The sequence below is a fragment of the Stylophora pistillata genome, chromosome 3 (genome assembly GCF_964205215.1).
Source record: "Stylophora pistillata chromosome 3, jaStyPist1.2, whole genome shotgun sequence".
Lineage (NCBI taxonomy): Eukaryota > Metazoa > Cnidaria > Anthozoa > Scleractinia > Pocilloporidae > Stylophora > Stylophora pistillata.
In genome coordinates, this window is record NC_142521.1 from 35,695,422 (window position 1) to 35,715,696 (window position 20,275).

General features: G+C 39.5%; 3 protein-coding genes across 3 annotated transcripts; 1 reads left to right on the top strand and 2 right to left on the bottom strand.

The window, feature by feature from the left end:
- Positions 1-32: 32 nt before the first annotated feature.
- LOC111343674 (uncharacterized) lies at positions 33-1,812 on the bottom strand. The gene has a single exon (XM_022950852.2). It carries the CDS (start codon positions 1,095-1,097, stop codon positions 33-35), a length of 1,065 nt encoding a protein of 354 aa, XP_022806587.2. The 5' UTR covers positions 1,098-1,812.
- A 719-nt stretch (positions 1,813-2,531) lies between these two features.
- On the top strand, positions 2,532-4,652 carry LOC148735849 (uncharacterized). The gene is made up of 2 exons (XM_088751940.1): positions 2,532-2,990; positions 3,891-4,652. The coding sequence occupies exons 1-2, from the start codon at positions 2,538-2,540 to the stop codon at positions 4,284-4,286; spliced, it is 849 nt and encodes a 282-aa protein (XP_088608066.1). The 5' UTR covers positions 2,532-2,537; the 3' UTR covers positions 4,287-4,652.
- Positions 4,653-8,058: 3,406 nt separating this feature from the next.
- LOC111338544 (guanylate-binding protein 2) lies at positions 8,059-17,764 on the bottom strand. Its single transcript, XM_088751939.1, has 10 exons — positions 17,617-17,764; positions 15,694-16,197; positions 14,881-15,043; positions 14,201-14,462; positions 13,632-13,767; positions 12,789-12,951; positions 11,128-11,388; positions 10,365-10,487; positions 9,335-9,382; positions 8,059-8,882 (listed from the first exon to the last, which is right to left on the bottom strand). Exons 2-10 carry the CDS (start codon positions 16,161-16,163, stop codon positions 8,631-8,633), a joined length of 1,878 nt encoding a protein of 625 aa, XP_088608065.1. The 5' UTR covers positions 16,164-16,197; positions 17,617-17,764; the 3' UTR covers positions 8,059-8,630.
- Between the last annotated feature and the right edge of the window lie 2,511 nt (positions 17,765-20,275).

Genomic DNA, 20,275 nt, shown 5'->3' on the forward strand with positions numbered 1-20,275 from the left:
TTCATCATACATTCTTAACACGCTTTTAAAAGTTAAAGCTTTTCTGTAGTAATATCATAAACTTTCTTTACATCTTTTAAAAATACACTAAACAAATCGTCATTGCGGTGCATGTACCTCCACATAAATTCAGCCAAATATGTGGAGAAAAGATGCTTTCGAACGCCAAACATTGGTAGTTTACACTTTGCATGCCTCCAATGACCTTCAATTTTATTGGTATGGTCACCTTCTTTGTTCACAAATTCTACCGAATGATTAACTGTTCGATGTTCATAACCATGTTTCTCAAGTGTAGAGTACGCTTTCCAGCAATCAGAAACAATGATAGTTCCAGGTTCAATCCATTTTTGGATAATGGGCAGTAGTGTTTGTTCGTCCCGTTTTTCAACTGCCACGACGAAACATTTCCTGCTGCCTTCCTCGATTCCTCCAAAGACCCACTGGCCTTCGACGTGATGACCTCGGTGGTATTTCCTCTTGCCAAATTTACTCTCGTCGATCTGTACCACTTTTCCTTTTCCGCCCAGTTTTTCACCGTTTTCGAGTAGAATTATTTTGCAAACTTCGCGACAGAAGCTGTCCCACTCCACCCCAGTGCTTTCCCCTACTTCATGTTTTATTTGTGCCTGATCAAGATCCTGGCACCACCAGTATGTCAACTTCAAAATTTCTTCTAAAGTCATATTGCTCTTCTCGAACCAGCTTCCTTTCCTAATCGAAACTTCTGCCTTGTGTCTTTTACCGTTAACTTGCTTTTTGCATTCCCACTTCAAACCATCCGTTCGATCCTCGCACCTCGTCAAACTCATTTCTCCAGCACACATCGGACACGAACGTCCCTTCGCCATAAGCCCTTCATCCATTAACCAGTACACCAGCATTTCTTTGTCCTGCATTTGCGCTACCAGGTTGTCGTATCGCCACTTCTTGTGTTCACAGTTGCGACCATAACTCCCTTTAAGAGACATTCCACATTGCGTAGCACGTTCCTCTTTCCCTGTTTCTAATGTTGTGGTTTCACTACAAGCACTGGTTTTTGCACTTTTCAGCCCACGTTTCGATCCTATTGCAACTTGTATTCCTTTATCTTCCATACTTCAATTTATATTAAGCAAAGAAAGATAACTTCCAAGTTTCGGAGACCATTAACCTTCCTAAAGCACGCCGCCCTTTCCAATTAACAAAATCTCCCCTCAATGAAAAAATCCCGCACCAAATAACTTCTTTCAAACCATACAATACTATGAACTTTACTAACAATGGCGGCTCGCACCTTTACATCCCGGTTTCAATCAGCTCTATCACAACTTCCCTTTTACTTGCGTTTGATAGGGCAGTCAATTATCTCATAAGCGGCAAAAATAACTTATTTCAAACCATACAAAACTATGAAGTTCACTAACAGTGGCGGCTCGCACCTTTACATCCCGCTTTCAATCAGTTCTATCACAACTTCCCTATTACTTGCGTTTGATAGGGCAGTCAATTATCTCATAAGCGGCAAAAATAACTTATTTTAAACCATACAATACAATGAAGTTCACTAACAAAGGCGGGCCGCACCTTTACATCTCGGTTTCAATCATTTATATCACAACTTTCCTATTCCTTGCGGTCCGCACTGCTCCCTAGGGGCTATTCCCTTCTCAATCCATGCTAATTTCAGTATATTATACTCGTTCTGGCCTTCCTAATTTCAGTAGATTATAATCGTTCTGGCCTTCAACATCAAAATGTACGCTGTATCCAAACTCAACAAACAGCACGGACAGACATGGATCAACCTTCAGAAAAGGTTGAATTCGTTCCAGTTCCCGTACCACAAGCTATTTCCCAACGAAGATGTTTATCAATTTGTGAAGAATAAGGCCGTCTCCGTCGGAAGCTGCGAAGGATATTTTATTCCTTCGCTGCTAACAACTACAGGCTTCATACTGGCATCCAACAACGCACAAGTTAACATCACCACACACAAGCAACCATTAAACATATTTTCTATATTTGTGGGATACCCCGGAACGGGTAAGTTCAATTGGAATCTTTTTCACTTGCACTTTTACTTCTCGTAGTACCCTTGCTCTCTGCACGCCAATAGGTTTTCATCACTAAATCTTGCTGTAGGTTCAATTAAATTCTAAAAGACCTTCTATTATGAGGCTATCAAATTTTTGTTACTTTTTTCTCCTAAAGGAAAATCTTCTGCTATCCAGTATGCAGCCCAGGATCCACTGGAAAATCTAGGCTTAACCGAAGCCATAATAAGCAAAACCACCTCGTCGGGACTGGTAAAACTTCTTGCGAAGAAGAAGAAAGGAATGATTCTCTCTCCAGAGATCTTCGACATATTAAACAAGCTTCTTAAGTCCGATGAAGACAATGCTACCGGAGATATCCAGCTTCTCTGCAAATTATTTTCAGGCGAGCGCTGCTCATATCACTTCTCTACAGAGGAAAGCAGATTGATCCTTCCAAATACGCCCTTCTGTCTCCTTGGTTCCACGCAACTGGTAAATGCTGCCAAACTGATCGCACGCATGGATCAAGGACACGGCCTAGTGGATAGAATCCTTCTTGCCACCCCCCTTGCCTTTCGTCCAACCCTTATTGAAATGGAGGCAGCCACCGATTATTTATCCACCGAGGTGGTAAGTGACTTCTCTGAAATGTTCGAGAATATAAATGGAATTGACGAAAACGTTGAATTCGTCTTCGACGAAGGAGGGAAGGAGCTACTCAGGGAGAAAATGGACGAGTTCGTAGCTGAGGTCAATGAAGCCATCAGAAATGGGAAAGTGCCACCCAAATCAAAGACGCCAGAACTTATTCCGAGAATAGCTTGCGCTCTACATGTCTTTAATCACACCCTGGAAGAACTATTGGCCGGTGTACCCTCGTCACAGCCTGATACAACGATATCCAAAACAACACTAGAAAATGCAGCATCTTTCGTGAATCACCTCGAGACACAGAAGGAAATACTCTGTCAGGTTAGCAATCATAACAACAAAAACTTGCATTTTTCTTTAATTACCTTTATTTTGCGCACATTCCAATTATTATTATTAGAAACTCGGCCTTGTCCTATTGAAAATCCGCTTATTTCATTTTTTCTATAAATGTATTCTATTCGCCGATAGAAAATGATGACGTGCGCAAAGCTCTTTGAATGATTTATCCACATCTTAGAGAGCTTTGCACTTGAGTTTAGATAGTGGCAGTAATTTTCCGTAGTTTTCCATTACACCGTTTAGCGAATGTTTTTCAAACACGTGCTTCTTCAATATCTCAGGCAATTTGAAGTAAAAGAAAATGAATCATTACTTGGTTGCGAATTTTTTTCCGCGCTTTTTCTGTTTTTTTTTTTTTTTGTCATTGGCCAATGTGATACGATTAGTTTTGTTTTTCTAAACTAATTTTAAAACTACTCTGCTACGTTACCTGAGTCAATCACGAACTAAATAACTATTAGCAAAGGTAATCCAGGCTCACTTTTTGCGTCACGTACGCATGTTTAAATAGAGAGAACATATGGGGAGAAGTTTAGTTCTTGAAATTCACTTGAACATGGAAATATGCATCCATGAAACTTAACATGTGGCGATTATTTTTTCTCCCTAATATGTACAGTAAGTTTAGGTATAATAATCTTCTTAATCCTTTCCTTCAAAGTAGGGAGCAATTTCCATACCTAAACTTCGCCCTATATGTTCTCTCTATTTAAAATTGTTTACGTGACTAAAATAGTTAGCCTGGGTCACCTCTATATTACCAGAAATGCAGTAATGTTTTTCCGACTATTGTAATGGATAACTCATTGATAAGAGGTGAAGACTAACTTTCTCTAGTTGACTTGCATTGTTTTAAATTAGTTTCTTCTCCTTTTTCAGTTTCTTAAAGAAGTCACAAACGCAGCTTGTGATAAAAGCATCGATCAGCCCACCACAAAAACGATCAGGGACAACGTCTTAATGACCCAAGGCCCTGTGGTATCTTATCGTTCCTTCAAACATGGCAAAAGATCAGCGCGTGCAATCGCCGAAAGTGAATTTAACACCGCTACAGAATCATTAATGCAAGATGGCTTTGGAAGAATTGTGGAATTTAGAATACCTAGAGCAAAAAGCACCTGCAAGGTATTTGTGAAAAGCAAGCCAAACCCTTGGCCGAACTGTACGGATGTCAGTCTAAACGAATTTGAAAATGCCTTGGCCAAGCCTCTACATAATGATATTACAGTTCCAATGAGAAAATATCTTCAGGACAATAATCACATCTCGAAATAGCAACATATAAATAAAATCCATTTCTATAGGACAAGCAGAAATAAGTTAAGAAAAACAAAAACCTTCATGGCAATAAATTTAGATTTCCTTTTCAAGATTAATGTTTCAAAAACCATTTCATTGAATGGAAACGTTTTCGCTTTTAAAATTGGAATTTAATACCTGCTTTTCAAAAATAACATTTCAGTAAAAGTAACTTTTCTTACATTCTAAGTATAGTTTTCATTCTATGTTTGTATTTCACTGTATTTTTAAAACAGGTATGTAAAGTTAATAAGCTTCCATCGAGTTTAGGAATTTACGCGGCCGTAGCACTTTATTCTAGTGCTTAGCTCATTGCTTATTAAACGAGTTGCTTATTCAAGAAATGCCAAAAACAATTCAAACTAGGTTTTGGTTTAGGGTTAGGCTTAGGGTTAGGGTTAGAGCTCACTTTATTACTTATTAAAGGCTGCGGACCGCGGTAACAGTTCAGTTTAACACCTAGTTTAATACTTATTCATCCACGGCGGGAGTGCGGACCGCGGTAGCACGTCGCTTGAAAAGTTAGTTAATACGTATTCATCGACTGCGGGACTGCGGACCGCGGTAGCACTTGAGTTTAAAAGTTAAATATCTACATATTCATCTACTACGGTAGTGCGCACAGCGGTAGCACTTCATTTGAACGCTTCATTTCATACATATTCATCCACTTCGGTACTGCGGACCGCGGTAGCAGTTCTGTTTAAATATTAGTTTACTATTTATTCATCCACTGCGGGACTGCGGACTGCGGTAGCACTTGTTTTTAAAAATTACCTTACTAGTTATTTATCCACTTCGTTACTGCGGACCGCGGTAGCAGTTCAGTTTAAACATTACTTTACTATTTATTCATCCACTGCGGGACTGCGGACTGCGGTAGCACTTGTGTTATAAATTAGTTTAATACTTATTCATCGACATCGGTGGGTTTGTCAGCGGTAGTACTTTATTCTTTCTCTTCGCAAATATATTTTATTTCTTGGTCCAGCGCGGACTGCGGACCACGGGAGCACTCGATTTATGAAGGGCGTGAGTGGCCGGGTATTCTGAAGTTGCTCCACGAACTGTTTTAAAAGTTCAGAGCCGGACTGAAAAGAAGAAACACAAGGATTCTTTAGCCGAAACATCACTCCAGCTGCTTGTTGACTCCGCGAGGGTGACGCTATATCGAAGGCATTCGTCGAGGGTAAGAGTAAACAGTAATTTTGGCCAGCGGGCAAATTGTGAAACCCGCGAGTACGAGTATTGCAAAATCCCGCGAAAGGATGACATTTAAAAACCGAAGACAATTTTTGACTAAGACACTAGAATGCGTTATGATGGCGACGACTCAGTAAATATATGAAAATAATATATGTTTACTGCGCTTTCATAAAATGTATGAAAGCGTTCTTCGCAGTAATAAACCCTACTTATCTTGTAGGTGGAAATAAGGCCTGAAAAAATTTTAGGTTCGTACGGGATTTGAACCTATGACCTCTGCGATACCGGTACAGTGCTCTACAAACTGAGCTAACAAGCCAACTAGGAGCAGGTCATTATGTTGGTTCGAATTAAACCTGCCAATAAATTTGAATAAATGAAAATCGTATATGTGTACTGCGGTTTCATAAAATATACGAAAGCGTTCCTCGCTGTAATAAACCCTATTTATCTAGTAGCAACTAAGTACTGTAGACATGACTTATTGACTTGCCCTGTTCTGCCAACAGAAGAGCGAACATGATAGACATGCAATGTCTACTTTCAGTGCTTATAACAAATGTAAAATTATGAAGTCGTAAGTGAAAAAAGCTGTTCCTTCAATTTAAAACGGCAGTCACTTTGAGAATAAAGTAACCCTTTAGTTGCCTATCATTATATTTGTAGTGAGGTCGCTGACGCCAAAACGGGCTGGCTTTCTCTATCTTCAAATTTAACCGCTGTACTTTAAACTTGTGTGTTCGACCCTCGACGAACGCCTTCGATATAGCGTCACCCACTCCTCCCCTCCTCGAGGGAACTATCAAGCCTCTGCATTCCACTTAAGCATGTTAGTCACGTGATAAGAAAATCTTTACCGCAACTCGGAAGTGCTGAATGTTCTAAAACTATGTCTCATTGTTACTTGTAGTGGTGGCAGTTTTGCTGAACATTCAACAAATAACTTTTGAGTCAGAAAAAGAAAGAGAAATGTTCAGTGAAATACTTATGTAAAAGCGTTTCGTGACTCTCTGAGCACATTTGAATTTTGCGTGACAAGTTATAAATACTGAGTCACGGTGTCTAGACTTATATTTCCCCTAAGATTAAACGAGCAAACATTCAAGGCAATCACCCACCATGGATCAATCCTTCAGTTCAAAAGGAAAATGTCTCAGGAATCACTTCCATTGACAATTTCACTGATCTCCAACAAATAAAACTTGGAATGATTACCAATAACGGCGATAAAGTCACAGAAATGAAACGAAAATCGATGAGGGATTTCCGTGACGAAGCAGCATCTGGTTCATTCCCTGACCTCCCCTGGTTCTGCTGTTTCCTTCTGGAAAAATCTGAGGCCGTTATTTAACAAAACGGCAAGTCAAGTGGCAGTTCTAACTCAACCCTTTTAATTCAGAAAACCTGCGTAGCTCTGAACACATGAGCAATCTTTTATGATGTCACCATTTCACCACTAACCGAAGAAGTATTCTTGGAGCTACCTGTGGATGATTTTCCCAGTCACACGAGTGTTATCAACATTTAGGAGAAAACACCTACTCTTGAACTTTATTTTCTCCTTGTTGAAGAGGCACAGGTTTACCAAACTCTTCTGATGTAACTTTAGTAAATCTCAGCTGGTCCTGGTGGCAAACCTTACCATCTCATCACAAATAGTCCATACTCATGAAGATGTCTTCTTAGTAACTCAACCAAAACCAGGGTCAAAATTTTTGTATTTAAATAGACTGCAGTGTTCTACAAAGATTTCCAGCCCTGAGAAAATAATTTTAGGCGGGTTTGATGTCCCTACTCAGCGGCTAACACGTCACTCGCTTTTTGCACCATTTTGTCAGGTTGATGAATTCATGGCCGAAGAGTTCACAGTTCTCAAACCGAGGTCGTTTATACAAATTTTCTCAGATTATAGCTGCTAAGACACTAAGAAGGTTGCATTGCTAACAGACAGTGACATTCAAAGAGAATTGAAAGTTATGCCCACGGATTCCTTTTTTGATGATTCAAAGCATCTTTTCATGTTGAGCGTTATCGCCCATGCCCTTTGTGACTTTTTTTTTCTAGGATTGTGGATTCTCTTTCCCGTCATACATAATAAATTCGACTCTTCTTGGCAGTTTATTATAGGGCCTAATTTATTGACACGATAAACAAAATATTACACCATTGTTTGTAGATATGGAATTCCTCTTCGGGTGTCCATCTTGACCAACTTCTTCGCGCAGAAGTTAACAAAATTAAGACACCAACTACCTGCACTGAACCCCTTCCACCCCCATCCGAGTTCATATCACAGTCCTACCCCTATGTCAAAGGCCTCTCCGAACGACTTCACTGCTGTCTACAAAAACAAGGCATTCGCGCTGTTTTCGAGTCAGAGACTACGCTAAGATCACATCTAGTACGCCCAAAGGAGGCCATCGACCCGGCTAAACAGGATGGCGTAGTTTACAGGATTCCCCGTGCGTGCCGTAAGGTAAACATCGGAGAAACTGGCAGACCTTTGCAGGAGAGCATCAAGTAAAACGACAGGGATATCCGACTCGCTAATGGGTATAGATATATTTTCAAAGTTCAAATACATTATGGAAACAGTAGCCTTTACTTCTTTTGAGTCAAATTTAATACCTTAATTACGCTATTTAAGTATCTTCTTTTTTTTTATCCCGGAATTTAACTAAAAAGAAAACGACCGGTTGTGAAAGTGTTTAGAACTACGAAAGGGACTTTTAAAAATAATTGAAGATAATTTTTAAAATTTCTGTTTTTTGTAACGGAAAGAAACAAACTGTTAGCCTTAACAAAGCCAAAGTTTTAACTGTAAGGTGGAAAAATCATCACCCATTCACACATTCAGAGCTCTCTTCCAACGTGTCTAAGTCATGGTCAACTATGTTCCTATACTCCCATCTGTAAGGAACTTATTAACCATTAAGGGCGGACTTGAGAGTGCGCGGTGTATATCATGATCAGTTTTTCACAAACTGAAACTATAAGCCACAAATGTACACAGCTGTGTATTTATTAACCCATTCGCAATGATTCCTGTTTATCATAATTCTTTCTTATTTTATTACTGACAATATCCGTCTTACCAATGTGATTCTTTCTCAATCACATTCTACTCAATCTATCTTGCAGATTCTTTATGGTTTGTTCATCTTGTTGTTGTTTTCGTTTAGCAGCATCTATCTTCGTTTGAAGTTCTCTTTGTTGCCGTAAATATCTTTCTTTCTCAGCTGTCGACCTTTCCCTCGCTGCGGATATGGCGGCTTCGGTTTGCTCTTTCTGTGCTCGCATTTGTTCTTCAACCATGCGTTTGATTTTCCTTTGATCTTCGACGTGCTTCTCTTCTAAGCGAGTTATCTGAGATACAAAGACCATGGGTTTGTATTTTGTTATCAATTCACAAGACGACTTATGCTGGAGAAATTTGATATAGACTACCCTTTAAGCATAAAGTGCCTTATAATACGAATCAGAAACAAAAGTGGAAAAGTTTAAATGAAGGTATAGTATCAGTAAGGTTTTCTTCTCCGAGACACAGAATGGAAACAAGAAATGTCCTAATTATCACCTTAACTTTACTATGCATTGCAGACAGTAAAAAAAAATCGCAGTAGCAAGAACTACTGCAAATTTAAAACATATCGTTCAACGTCTCTTCTCAGATAAATGAAGGATAGCGAGTTTCTCTAGGATATAAACGTCTGACCTCTATGAAAAAAAAAATGTAGTTTTTATTGCCCTCTACTTTGTTCCAAACACACCACGGAAAACTTTGGTAAAGTTGATAAATTTTTATCGATAGCTCTTACCATTCCTTCCATTTCTTCTCTGTCTTCTACCAAATGCAAATTCTTAGCCTGAAAAAAAGAAAGATAAAAATGAAAAAATAACTGAAAGAAAAGAGTTAAGGCGAAAGGAAAATATTTGAAAACGTATTACTTTGCTACAGGAAATTTATCAGCTGTCTTTCAGTAAGATAAAGGAAGTATCCAAAATTAAAAACCCAAAATAACTTGTTTATTCAAATCTTGTATTTCGCGCAAAAATGGAAAAAATTTTTTTGTTCTTCAGCGTAAAATACAACAATAAAATATTGGAATTACTGTTATTCTCAAATATTATTGTTTCGAATCTGTATCATTGCATGTAGCCATATCGAAAGATAAACGATAATTAAGAACTATTTACAGAAGTGGTGAATAGAAATTGTTATCCACTTCCAAACTAGCCAATCAGTGTGTACGTAAAGCACTATTCACGTATATGATATTTAACAATTATTCGCCGAAGGCGAGGTAAATATTGTCGAATAATCCCCGAGACGAAGTCGAGGGGATTATTCGATAATATTCACCGAACCTGTGGCGAATAATTGTTTTAGTATAATTTCAGAGCTGAACAACAGAGAAATTTCTAAAATCATAACATTTAAGTAACATTTATTAACACTTTATTTTAACATTTTATATAAACAGCGTGGAACGGTTTATATAGCGTCATATAAGGAACCGCTCGACCAATCAGATTGCTGAAAACTCTTTGCTCAGCTCTGAAATTATACTAAATACTAATATTAAGTAATATGTAAACGCAGCGAGCTTAGTGATTTAAGTAATCTTATTGGCTAGCTATCACGTACTAAAGAAGATTTTCCTTTAGCTTGCGGTTCGGAAAGCATTTATCCACTAATCCATTTGAAAAAAATTATCAATCATTAAGCGAATAATACACCTAAGAGACTCTTCTTCAAAGAATATTATTTTTCCTCCTGCCTGGAAGGTTTCTACCATCACCTAGTAATCTTTGCTCTAACATACTCAATTGGAAAAAACAGCTCACCCTTAGCCTTTCTGTCTCTTCAGCTTCAGCCTCTCTCGCTGCTCTCTCGGAGGAGATATCTTCATAATACTTCTTTCTTGTTTTAAGTTGAGCAAGATGTTCTTTCATCTCTTCAAAGTGTTGCTGTCAGTGTAATGAAACGCGGGCGAGTATCAGTATCTGAGCAACTGCGCACCCCCCCCCCCCTCCCGTAACCCATTATTAGCCCGAACTTGTTATCAGTTGACTGTCGTTGGGATGGGGGAGGGGTGGTGGGTGGGGTGGGTGCACAATTGCTCAATTACCGCCATTGCCTTTTTCATTTTTGATTAACTTTCTTCGTGTTAAAAAAAATCTTTACTTTGAAGCTCAAATTACATTTGAATAGATAAATAATAATTCAATTCGCTAATACAGAGAAAAAAGGGGAATATAATACAAACACAACTGTTGGTGTTTATAGAGGTCAATAAACCTAAAGCAGTCAAAAACAACATCTATAGTCACCGTGACATGTTGAAGGACTTAAGCTAACACGTAACATGTTTAACAAGTAACATAGCGACGAAGTTGTACGAAAAATAAGTAATTGTATGTTGCTCCTTTTCATTTGTTTTTAACTTCTGTATTTCCTCCCTTCTCTTGTTGGTTTTTGCAGTAGGTGCGTAGTTAGCAAGCAAAACCCGCTACTCATTAACTGCGGTGATGGTAAGGTAAAGGACTTATAACGAATAGCATGAAAACGGAAGATTTATTGTCCATTGAACGAGAAAACTGTTCCTACCAACTCATAGATGTAAGCCAAGTTTGAACATAAGCTTTTGTCTCCTTTGGCCTGTTGTCTGAAGTCGCTGTCAAGTTTTTGATAAACAGACCTTAAACGCTCTTCCAAAATCAAAAAGTCGTGATCATTTGGATCATGGACGTCTTTCAGGACTGGATCCAACCACACCACGCGTAGTGTTTTCATCAGGTCATTGCACTGTTCCTCGGTCAGATTGTTGTTCTCTCTTAACAAAGCACTCTCAGCTTCGTCTGCATAGTTCTAGAGACACAGAGGTAATAGAATTTAGCGGTGGCAACTTCACAGAGTGGTTCTCAATCTACCGTAAAGTGGCGGAATTCGGGGTGGAATTCCGTGCGAAGGGAGTAGCACCCTTGAACCCTGAGAAAAACCCAGACTGAACGGGAACCAACGACAAACCCTCCCTGCACGTGACAGCAGAAACAGGAATCGCGCACCGTTGTACTGCAACTGTCAAACATCTGTGCATGTGTTAATTCTGTAATGACTAGGTGACGTGCTGTCAGGCTGTCGCAACCAATTTGTCTCATATAGACGACAAACAACTACACAAGCCAGAAAGTTACGGTGTTTTAGAAGCGTACACCTTGTAAAGCTCAAAACAGAATTATGGTAAATTAGCAGGATACCTATTCTTAACAACCTTCGTTTTCGAAAAATCTCGAGATTTTCCTTTTCCTTATAGTTGTTTGATTTGAAATTTCTATAAATGCCTCAATTTCTCAGAGGTTGTTTCTTGAAAGTGAAAGTGAAAGTGAAAAGTGAAAGTGAAAGTGAATGATTCGATACCTTAATAGCAGCATAGGCTGAATTGCTAAGGTCTACAGTGTTACTAAGGTTGAGATCGGACGTCAGCATTATCAGGCGCCTCTGGCAGCCGCTTTAGTCCATGTAACGACCTCACCTTTTCCCCCACACATCCCACCCCAGGGGAGGACATCCATCACACAGTAATCTCGTGTGTGGGAAATTAACGTCTCCTACCCCTAACCCTGCAGGAGACGGGACCTCCATTTATTCGTCCTTATCCGAGAAGACTAGAATATCTAACCATTTCATTGATGTTATAGAAAGGTAGCAAATTCTCCTCAGTTATTTTAAGACCTTAGAGCTTTTGCGCGGGAAATTGGCGCGCGGGCACCCAAAATTGATCCTCAGGCGCAACACGGAAGTCCCACATGTGGCCGCTATGAAACTAATACAAAAAAATGTGTAGGATCCTAAGATGAAGAGTGAGCAAGCGACAAGCGGGAAAAAACATTGACCGTGCACAGCCAGAACAACAACAGACAGTAGAAGCCAATGTGCTTGATTCAACCTTTCTGTAATAGAAAATTACATGTGTCTTAATAAAAGAATTAGAAGCATCAACGTAAACATCTAAACAATTTGATATATGAGAGATATCGGCTGGTAGGACTCTCCAATGGAGAACATAAGCGAAAGTTCTTCACTGGTCAGGTAACGTTGTTAGAACCGTCTGTCTACCATTGTTGTCTATCAAAAGAACTTTTTTTGCCTTATTTTAGATTTAAACACGGTGTGAACAAACGCACAACTATAAACGAGCTAAATATAATCTTTGTTGGTTAAAGTTCAGCTAAATGAACCAAAATATTAAAATCGAAGTTATTACTTACCGCTAACTCCTCTATGTACATCCACCTGGCCATTACTGCCGCGTCTTCTGCTTCAGTCTCGAAAAAAGTTAAAGCTTCTAACAAATAATCTTGATGAGCACTTCGAATCTTTTTGTCGTCACAAGGAAGACGCACCTTTTCTTTGAATTCTCGTATCCCTCCACTGAAACAAAAATGGAACAAGCTGAAATACTGCCGATATGAATCGACCTTTATCTTAGATCTTATACAATCAACTTTGATTGACAGACTAAGCAGAAATATAATATTTCAGCGTTGTTCTGCATTTCAAGTCAGCTAGCATCTGTAGCTGTATTTCGTTCCAGAGTTGCAGTTCTTTTGTACTGATCAAGGGAATAACAAACTGTAGAGTAAAACCAACTTATATGAGATCTGTAAAGGCTGATAGTTTCTAAAGAAACTGTTTGGGGCTGCGTCGGTGGGGGTAACGAAATAATTTGAATATATCAAAAAAGTTGAAATGGTAAATTGGCCACCGTTACGATTATAAAAGCTGACGTTTCGAGCATTAGCCCTTCGTCGGAACGAAGGATGAAGGGCTAACGCTCGAAACGTCAGCTTTTATAATCGTAACGGTGGCCAATTTACCATTTCAACTTTGTTGATATATTCAAATTATATGAGATCTGTTTGCCTGGGAAAGCAAACAAAAAAACTAAAAGTTAAAGGAAGAGATTTTTTGGGCGAACCCAAATGAAATGGTTTCAAGCAAAACGTTACAATGTTTAGAGCTAACCAAAACGATCGCCCCATCAGGAACAGCAGAGCTGCGCTCAAATGGAAATTCCGGTTTATTTTGGCAACTTTTTCAACATTACTTACTCGTACACAGCTTTAGCATCGTTTAGAGTCTGGGTACATTTGGTTTTAGTGAACACGTTCCATGCACTCTCCACAACTGGAACAGCGCCAGGTGAATTTGCAGCTCGAACATATTCCTCCACCAGTGTTGCTAGAGCTGAAAGTGTAAACAACACTAGCAGGTAAATGATTGTAAAACGTTTCATATAGCTCAAAATTAAGATCACTATCTTATTGCTCCTATCCTCTAAGACCACCTAGTGCCCGAGGGTGGAAAACATCTCCACGACCGCATGTCAACTAATCCAAAATTGCATCTAATGTGGGTATGTTTGAAGATTTTAATGTTTAGTTTATAATGAAAGAAGGGGAACTGCCCGAATCAATTAGGGAAAAAAATCTGAGAAAATGTTGGAAAGGGAAAGTTTAAGAGAAATAGTCCCTGTCATTTGGTTTATGTGTATGAAAACTACCCCATTTTTCCACATTTCCGTAGACTATCCATCATTCCCATATACTCGTCTCCGCTTGAGAAATATTCGTACTAGAGTGCCAAACTGTCCCAAGAAACATTAAAAAAATTTGCCAACCTTCTCCAGTAACAAATCCTTGTCCAAGAAAACTTTTTTTGGGAGTTAGTTTTGAGTGCAACATCTGTTTGAACTCTTCCACTCCTTTCTTAAATGATGAGCTGATCTCCCCCTGCTTCCCTTTCTCATTTAAGTTTTGTATAACAGTAGCATCTGATGACGGAGGGGAGAGGGGAAAGGCGTCAAAGTCAGGAAAGAACTTCAGAATGTTGTCGACGACCTCTTGAGACTTTCCACTAGGCCGACCTCGCACCTTGAAAACCTAAATGACAGAAAGCATGAATAACTTAAGAGTTTGGATGCACACTAACACCACGTGAAAAGTGCTTTCTTTGCAAATTTGTTGTCGGGGTCTGTTACCAGCGATCTTTCGACAGTAAATAGATCCAAATTCGACAAAATACAATTCACGAATGCATAACTGGCAGAATTACAACTTCTTTTACTTTCCACAGCAGGATACAGAAGCAACAGGATACAGAAGCAACAGGATACAGAAGCAACAGGATACAGAAGCAACAGGATACAGAAGCAACAGGATACAGAAGCAACAGGATACAGAAAGAACCAGATACAGAAAGATCCCGGACAAGTTTGGTCATAACCGTTTCTATAATTTCTCACCACCGTCCCGTTCCGCTCATCCAACGGCATGTTGTGAACTTTTATGGTAGAGTTACCTTTTCAAGGAAATACGCTTTTAAGTTTGCCACACCCTTGGGAAGACTTAACACAACATCTCTGAGCAGCCACACAAACGAAGGAAATACTTTCTGTGAAGCCTCTTCGTCTAAAGGTTTTCCTGAGATCACTTGAATCCGTTGGGAAATCTTGATGATGTGACTAGCATACGTTAAGGTACCTAAACATTCTATTTCCTGTCATTTCATAACCTGCACCACTTCGTGGAAGATATACATTAGGAAAAACCTACTCTTATGAAAGACTACAAGAGCTAGCTAAACATAACTTTATGAGATTTCACATGCAAGGAAGAGATATTTGGGTGCTATAGGAAGATTCATTACTCGGCGAGGGAATTCCGCATTAAATTGCACTTGAAAACCGACATCCCACGAATCGCGAAGCCATCAGTGCGATATCAGTGTTTTTGAAGTGCAATTTGACGCGAAATTCACGAGTCAGGAGTAGTATAGACTCCCTATACTACTGTCAGGTAATGGATTTTCCTCAAATCGCATAATTGTGTAAGAATTGAAAAAAAAAGAAAGCAGTATTTTTTTTGTATACTTAGATACGAAACAATATCACTTAACCTCGTTTTCAACTCGCAGTTCCACGCTAAATACCTCGTTTCGTTAACAAATCAGAATGCGCGATTTTATTCAATGCTGCGATTTTAGAACGATTTTCAACTGAGCCAGTGCGTGTTTTTGATTGACAGCAGGCATCGAGTGATAGATAGGTACTAACAAGCGATAACAGAAGCAGACTTAGATTAATAAGAAGTGAATTGAAATCAAAAAGGATACTCAAGTCCCTCAAGATCTGTTCTGGTGGGGACACCGACAGAATTGTAAATTAATACGGAGCTCAAGAGAACGCTGAGTGTAAATATGGCGTGATCATTGACGCCCTCTGCACTCACTGCATCGATTCCCTCGGAATCCAAAAGCACAACGGTAAACTCTCTACCTTGAGTATCCTTGTATTTCTCTGGTACCACCCACAGCCATATTCCCATGGTCTCCGGATCAAACGAATGCCCCAGGGGGAACACGTCCCCTTGGTCGAACGCTCTGCTGAGGATGTACGATTTTCCCCTCCTGCATGGGCCGGCTATTGACACCACGCACACTGGTCCCCCGATGGACCGAAGTTTCCGCAGTGCTGGGTGTACCGGCTGAAGTCCCGTGCGGGGCTGACTCGAGTCGCGCTGGAACGCTCCCGATGTTTCATCCCAGGTGCAGTTGTTTGGTATGCACAATGGAATGGCTGCCATTTTACTCCCTGTGCCTCGTATCTGAATGGAATTCCTATATAATTTCATGTGTAAAGCACTGATTAGGCCTTTTTCCATGTGTACATAACCTCATCTACATTCGAAGGGGCCAGGAGCTTTCGAGACATCGATGCAAACCCTCGAGTTTTCAAAGCTCTCGAGAAAGGCTCTCTATTGCCGTAAAAAATTCTTCACTGAATGACGCTCTCATCTAAAACGTTACAGCCGTTTTAAATAACTCACATCTGAACACACCTACCAACTAATTAGCACGCGTCTACTATCTTAAACAGTTTATATCAAATGAAAGTTCAGGGCCGAGTCGGTAGCAATGTCGAAACAAAAGATTGCCTTGGTACGCTCTTAGCCCAACCCACCCCTCCCTCCTACATAACGTCATCCAAACTCCTATCCCTACCCACCAACTACCAAAAGACACCACGGTTATGAAATACACAATGCATTGCCACCTAAAAAAAGAACCAAAACGACCTCTGAATACGCTTACAAATTTTGATGCATTTCAAAGAATTTTTGTACTCAAGTGCCGACTTTTCAAACGCATTCATGGCCACGGAGAGTTTGAATTTGCTTCTCGTGTATGTGTAATTTCGTGGATTGCGTGACAAAAATCGATGGCCGTGTTACGAGTCTCTGTAAACAATTTCGTAGTCCCTTTACCCAGCAAATTCGCGGAAAGCGTTCAATTTATGATCAGTTTTGCAAGTAGTCTGAAGCGAGGAGAGTTAACTTTAGAAGCATTCTTTCCAGGGTAAACGATTGCAATAAAACGCACCCATACACAGATGCATCTCCCGATTCAATCGTGTATAAAATTCAAACTTGAGCTAATAAAGACGCCAGCTCTATATTTGAACGTATGGCTACCACCATCAGCTTAAAAAAAATTATTTTCTCTCGAGAAATGATAGGCTGAACAATTAAGGAAGTTATTGATGGGCCTAACTTCCGCTTCACTTCCGGCTTTAGTGGGCATGTGTTAAGCTAACTTCGCTCAAGACAGTGAAAATTCTGCATACAACAGCGGTGGAACCTCTAATTTAAACATCATGGATTTTAACTCTCCTGAAGTGAAGCAAATAATTAAAACAAAAGCTTTCTGTAGCGAAGATGTTTTGCTCCCACTCATCAAAAAGCGAAAAGCGGGTGCTATTCTGTTAGTTCGAAATAACAATCGAATTGTAAGCGACTTGTAGTTGATTTTAATGATATTAAGACGCTACCTTACCGGTTACTTCAAGTGAATTTATGAAGCACAGATTTGGAAACCAGAACTAAAAATTTATGGCAGTAAACAGAAATACTTTGAAGCTACTAATCAATTTATGAATTATCCAAATCGCACCAAGACAAAGCATAATTTCGATCGAACAGCACAGTGTGTTGTGTATGGCTTCAAAACGACCTTTACCACAACATTTGATCCACTAACCTTCTTTCAAAGCTGAAGTGTCTCCATAATAAACCCTGGAAACTGAAACTTCGGTATGTCCGTGTTTCTAAAAGCCTTCTAATGAACTCTGCTTTCCGGGAAAGTCGCTCGCTACCGACGTGTCACGCTGTTCATAATGCAACCGTGAGAAGATTGGGGAGAATAGTCATTCTAATGCATAACTCTTTTGCGTGATGACGTATATTTACCGCATTTGAGCCAAAATTCTTACGAGTCTCTGTTACTTTATTATCAAGTGATATTGTTTTGATTTTAGAGAATTGGAAAGACCATCCGATTTAAACGAGTTTTGAGGATGAACTTACTAATTCCGACGTACACATACAGATGCCTGATGGTACGCTATATAATCAAGTTTTGGGAACTTTCTTAGAGAAATATATCAAGTGTAGTAGGATTACAAGAACAAAACATAGGCATGCTACGCATGCAGGAGTTATTTTTTTGGAAGTGTGGGTTGAAATGGGACACTTAGTAACTGATTCTGGTGTCTGAATAATTGTTGGCAATAATAAACTGTATTGATCATGACACCACGCTTCCAGCAGTCCACTTCACAGCCCTTATTTGAACTCACCACGCAATGCTCTCTCTTTAACGTTGCGGGACGAGACCAAACAAAGACCTGCTCGAAGGCTATAATAATGCTCACTGCCGCCTCTTCACCAGAGACAAAACCGCAATTATTATTCTCTCCGTAAAGGCCCACAATCAGTCATTCCGTTTGGTTTTTCCTGGCAGAAAGATGCACAATAGGCGTTACGTGGCACTTTTTAATTGGCTTAAAGCAATGTGGTGGACTTAGCCTGGAAACGAGGATGAGTTTTGGCATCGAGTGTCAGTCAGGATTAAAATGCTGGGCCGATAACCAAGCTTGCTACAGTTTAAACTTATCTTTCGAGCGAACTTAGAAAAATTTATTTAAAGCACAAACCTGGTGCTGTAAATTACTTCTATTGTTATCGTACTGATGAAAACAAGAACCCTCGTGAACAGTAAAAGTTCGCTGTCGTATGTCAATAACCTTTGGCGATTGGATCTATTGATAGATTAATATAGCGGACGAAAGAACTATACTTTTCTGACAAAAAAAAAACTTCTGGAAGTCACTGCCACATACCCTAACTTTCAATCAGTCAAAAAACTTGCGGTGCATAAAATGCCTTCGGTGATATACCGTTCCGGGCCAAAACAAACCTCAGAGGTTTGTTATTAGATGCAAGCAGAAGAAATCCTTATAAAAAAAGTCATCGCGTTCACATACAAATTTTTATTGAGCGACCCCGCATTTCCTCTAGCAATTTTAGTATTTCCAAATTGTCATGGATGACATCAACTTGTTCCAAAGTCTTAATCTCCACAACTCTCCATGTTAACAAATAATGAAAAGCACTAGACAGCGATTTTGCTAAAACAGCAACGCCTTCAATTCGAACCAATTCAATTCAATCCGCTGAACCGTAGCCTGCGTGCAGCCCCACTGGTCCTTCGTCACTTGACGAAGGACCACTCGACGAAGGATCAGTGGGGCTGCCCGCAGGCTACTGAACCGCAGATCCGGCCGGAATATAGGCTCCATGTAGCCTCTTGTTCAGTAACAAACAGTCGCTTCGAAATATTCTTCCATATAATTTTGCAGTGGAAAGCTCTATCTTATCTCCAACAGCCTCTAGACAAAGATGTTTTCCGGCCTCCGTTCTTCGAACAAATGAAAATAGACTGAACGAAGAAAAAGTTTAGAATATCGTTTTTTAAAGCATAACAACGTGGGCCTCTTAATTGGTTGTTGCCTATCTGGACTTTACCCCGTGCGTGCCAAACACGTGATAAAATGCAGGTTGTTTACTGGGAGTTGACACGGAATGGGGTAAAGTCCAAGGTAGCTGAGAACGAATTTTATTGGTAGAAAACGTCTGAGCACGTGAGAGTTGTGTGGAAAATTGACCTACTGTACCATTATGTTCCTTGTGAAATATTTTTCAGTGAGGCAGAATTATGTCATAAAATTTACGTTGTTTCCTGGAAAATGACATTTCACCTGAGAAAGTCTAGTCCATATTGGCGAGTAAAAAGTAAACACTTAATTGTAGCGGGAAAGTATTGTTTAAACAATATTTAATTCATGGACAACTTTTAGAAGCAAAGAAACGGATATTTAACGTGGCAGTCGACGCAGAAAATAATAGAACTTGGTGGTCTTTTCAACGTTTACAAAAAGAGCAGCCACAGGGCTCCTTAAATTTTACGAAAGCTTTCGCTAGGAAAACTAATATTCCCTTCTGAGGAAGTTTTATCCCAAAAAGGACTTACGTTTTTCTTTTTTATCTCGTTAATACTTGCAATTAAAAGAGGAAATAATGCAATCGAATTTTACCAAATTTTACATGAAAAAATTTCTCAGTTCTGATTGGTTAAGATGAATGCAGTTTTCAGTTAATTCAGTGCAGAAGAGAGTTAATTCAGTGCAGAAGAGAGTTAACTCAGTGCAAAGAAAGAAACAAGCTGGACATTCTGATTGGTCAGAATGATTGGTCAATGTCAATATCAAGGTCAATGTCAATGTCAAGGTCAATGTCAAGATCAAAGTCACTTGCAGGGTTTGAATAAATTATCTTTGCACGTGATGCGCCCGCTTTTC